At 66.7% G+C, this 1900-nt stretch overlaps 1 protein-coding gene across 1 annotated transcript; it reads left to right on the top strand.

Annotated features, from left to right (window-relative positions):
* Positions 1–47: 47 nt before the first annotated feature.
* Positions 48–1118, top strand: LOC114072812 (complement factor B-like; the record flags this gene model as incomplete). The annotated part of the gene is made up of 3 exons (XM_027910659.1): positions 48–180; positions 373–422; positions 677–1118. Coding segments are annotated over 3 exons (330 nt in total), but the record flags the coding sequence as incomplete, so codon positions are not given.
* Positions 1119–1900: the final 782 nt, after the last annotated feature.

Raw genomic sequence — 1900 nt, 5'->3', positions numbered from 1 at the left:
TGTCCCCTCTGACCCCTGTGACCCCCCCGTGTCCCCCCCTCCCCCAGCGACGCCCGTGCGAGGAGGACGCCCTCCGTGCCCCCCCCTACGTCAACGTGTCGTCGGTGGAGGACGTGGTGACCCCCCGGTTCCTGTGCTCGGGGGGCACCGAGCCCCAGGTGGACCCCAACACCTGCCGCGGTACGCACCAGTACGGACCAGTACGGACCAGTACGGACCAGTACTGCCCCCAGTACGGCCTCACGGGGCGCCCCCAGGGCGTGGCGGGGCAGCCCAGGGCGTGGCCCTGTCATTTAGTTGGTGCCAGGACATTTTAGTGGCACCCTGAGGTGTCTCCCAGTGCCTCCCAGTACATCCCAGTTTCCCCCACAGGCGACTCCGGGGGTCCTGTCATTGTCACCTGGGGGAAGCGCCACTTCCAGGTCAGTGGGAGATTACTGGGGGGGGGAACTGGGGATACTGGTTATGGGGTGGGGGAGGTGGTCCCGGACCCCTGTGTGACCCCTGTGTGACCCCTGTGTGACCCTGCCCAGGTGGGCGTGGTCAGCTGAGGGGTGGTCCCTGACCCCTGTGTGACCCCCATGTGACCCCTGTGTGACCCCACCCAGGTGGGCGTGGTCAGCTGGGGCATGGCCCCTGTGTGACCCCTGTGTGACCCCTGTGTGACCCCGCCCAGGTGGGCGTGGTCAGCTGGGGCATGGCCCCCGTGTGCCGGGACAGCAGCTCCTCGTCCCACACCCGCGATTACCACGTGAACCTGTTCGAGGTGCTGCCCTGGCTGAGGGACAAGCTCAAGGACGAGGACCTGGGGTTCCTGCCCTGAGCCCTGGGGACACGCCAGGACACGCCGGGACACGCCGGGACACGCCACGGCCACCCGACCCCACAGGGGTGGGACGCGGAGGAGGGGGATCCGAGCGGGCTGTGGGGCCAATTTCGGGGGTCCCTGTGGGTCTGGAGGGGTCCCCATCCCACCCCAATGACAATAAAGATGGCCACGTCCCTGCTGACCTTTATTGCCCCCCACGCAGGCTCCTGGGGGTCCCTCACTGCCCCCCGAAAAGGTCCTCGTTGTACACGACCTGCGAGCGCTTGTCGCGGTGGGAGCCCTTGGCGCTGTTCTTGACGGCTGGGGGGTGGGGAAAGGGGGGTCAGGGATGTCGGGGGACCCTCCCTGGGACCCCCTGACTCCCCCCCAGACTCACCCAGGGACCCCCAGAGCGACTTCCCGGTGGCGGCGTCGAGCAGGGGCTGCTTGCGGGCGATGCTGACCTTGAGCTGCACGTCCTGCACCACGGCCCCGTTCAGCTGGGGGGGGGAAACGGGGGGTCAGGGGGGGCACAGGGACCCCCAGGGGCACGGGGACCCCCAGAGACCCCCCCAGAACACCCCCCCCAAAGCCCCCAAACCTCGGCGATGGCCTGGTCGGCCGATTCCATCTTCTCGTAGGTGACGAAGGCGCAGCTGAGGGGGGAAGGTCATTAATCCCACAACCATTAATCCCACTCACAAACACGCCCACCCCCTTTTGGCCCCACCCTTAACTCTCAGCCCCACCCAACCTCAACCCCACCCAGTCTGTGGCCCCGCCCCAATTCTTCACCCCACCCACAAACCGTGGCCACACCCACATTCGGCCACACCCACATTTCACAGCCCCACCCACAACCTGTGAGCCCAGCCACCCATAGCCCCACCCTCATTATTGGCCCCACCCAGCCCTATAACCCCACCCACAGCAGGTAACCACACCCACTCTTAGCCACACCCACAATCCACAGTGCCACCCGCAAACAGCCCCACCGGCTTTAGCGCCACCCCAAAATAACCCCACCCCCTTTGGCTCCACCCCAAAATAACCCCACCCGCTTTAGCCCCACCCCAAAAATAACCCCACCCA

Source organism: Empidonax traillii, unplaced genomic scaffold (assembly GCF_003031625.1).
Source record: "Empidonax traillii isolate 1590-97213 ecotype Southwest subspecies unplaced genomic scaffold, ASM303162v1 scaffold4053:size10225, whole genome shotgun sequence".
In the NCBI taxonomy this organism is placed as follows: Eukaryota; Metazoa; Chordata; class Aves; order Passeriformes; family Tyrannidae; genus Empidonax; species Empidonax traillii.
This window is presented reverse-complemented; position numbering and strand designations above follow the sequence as displayed.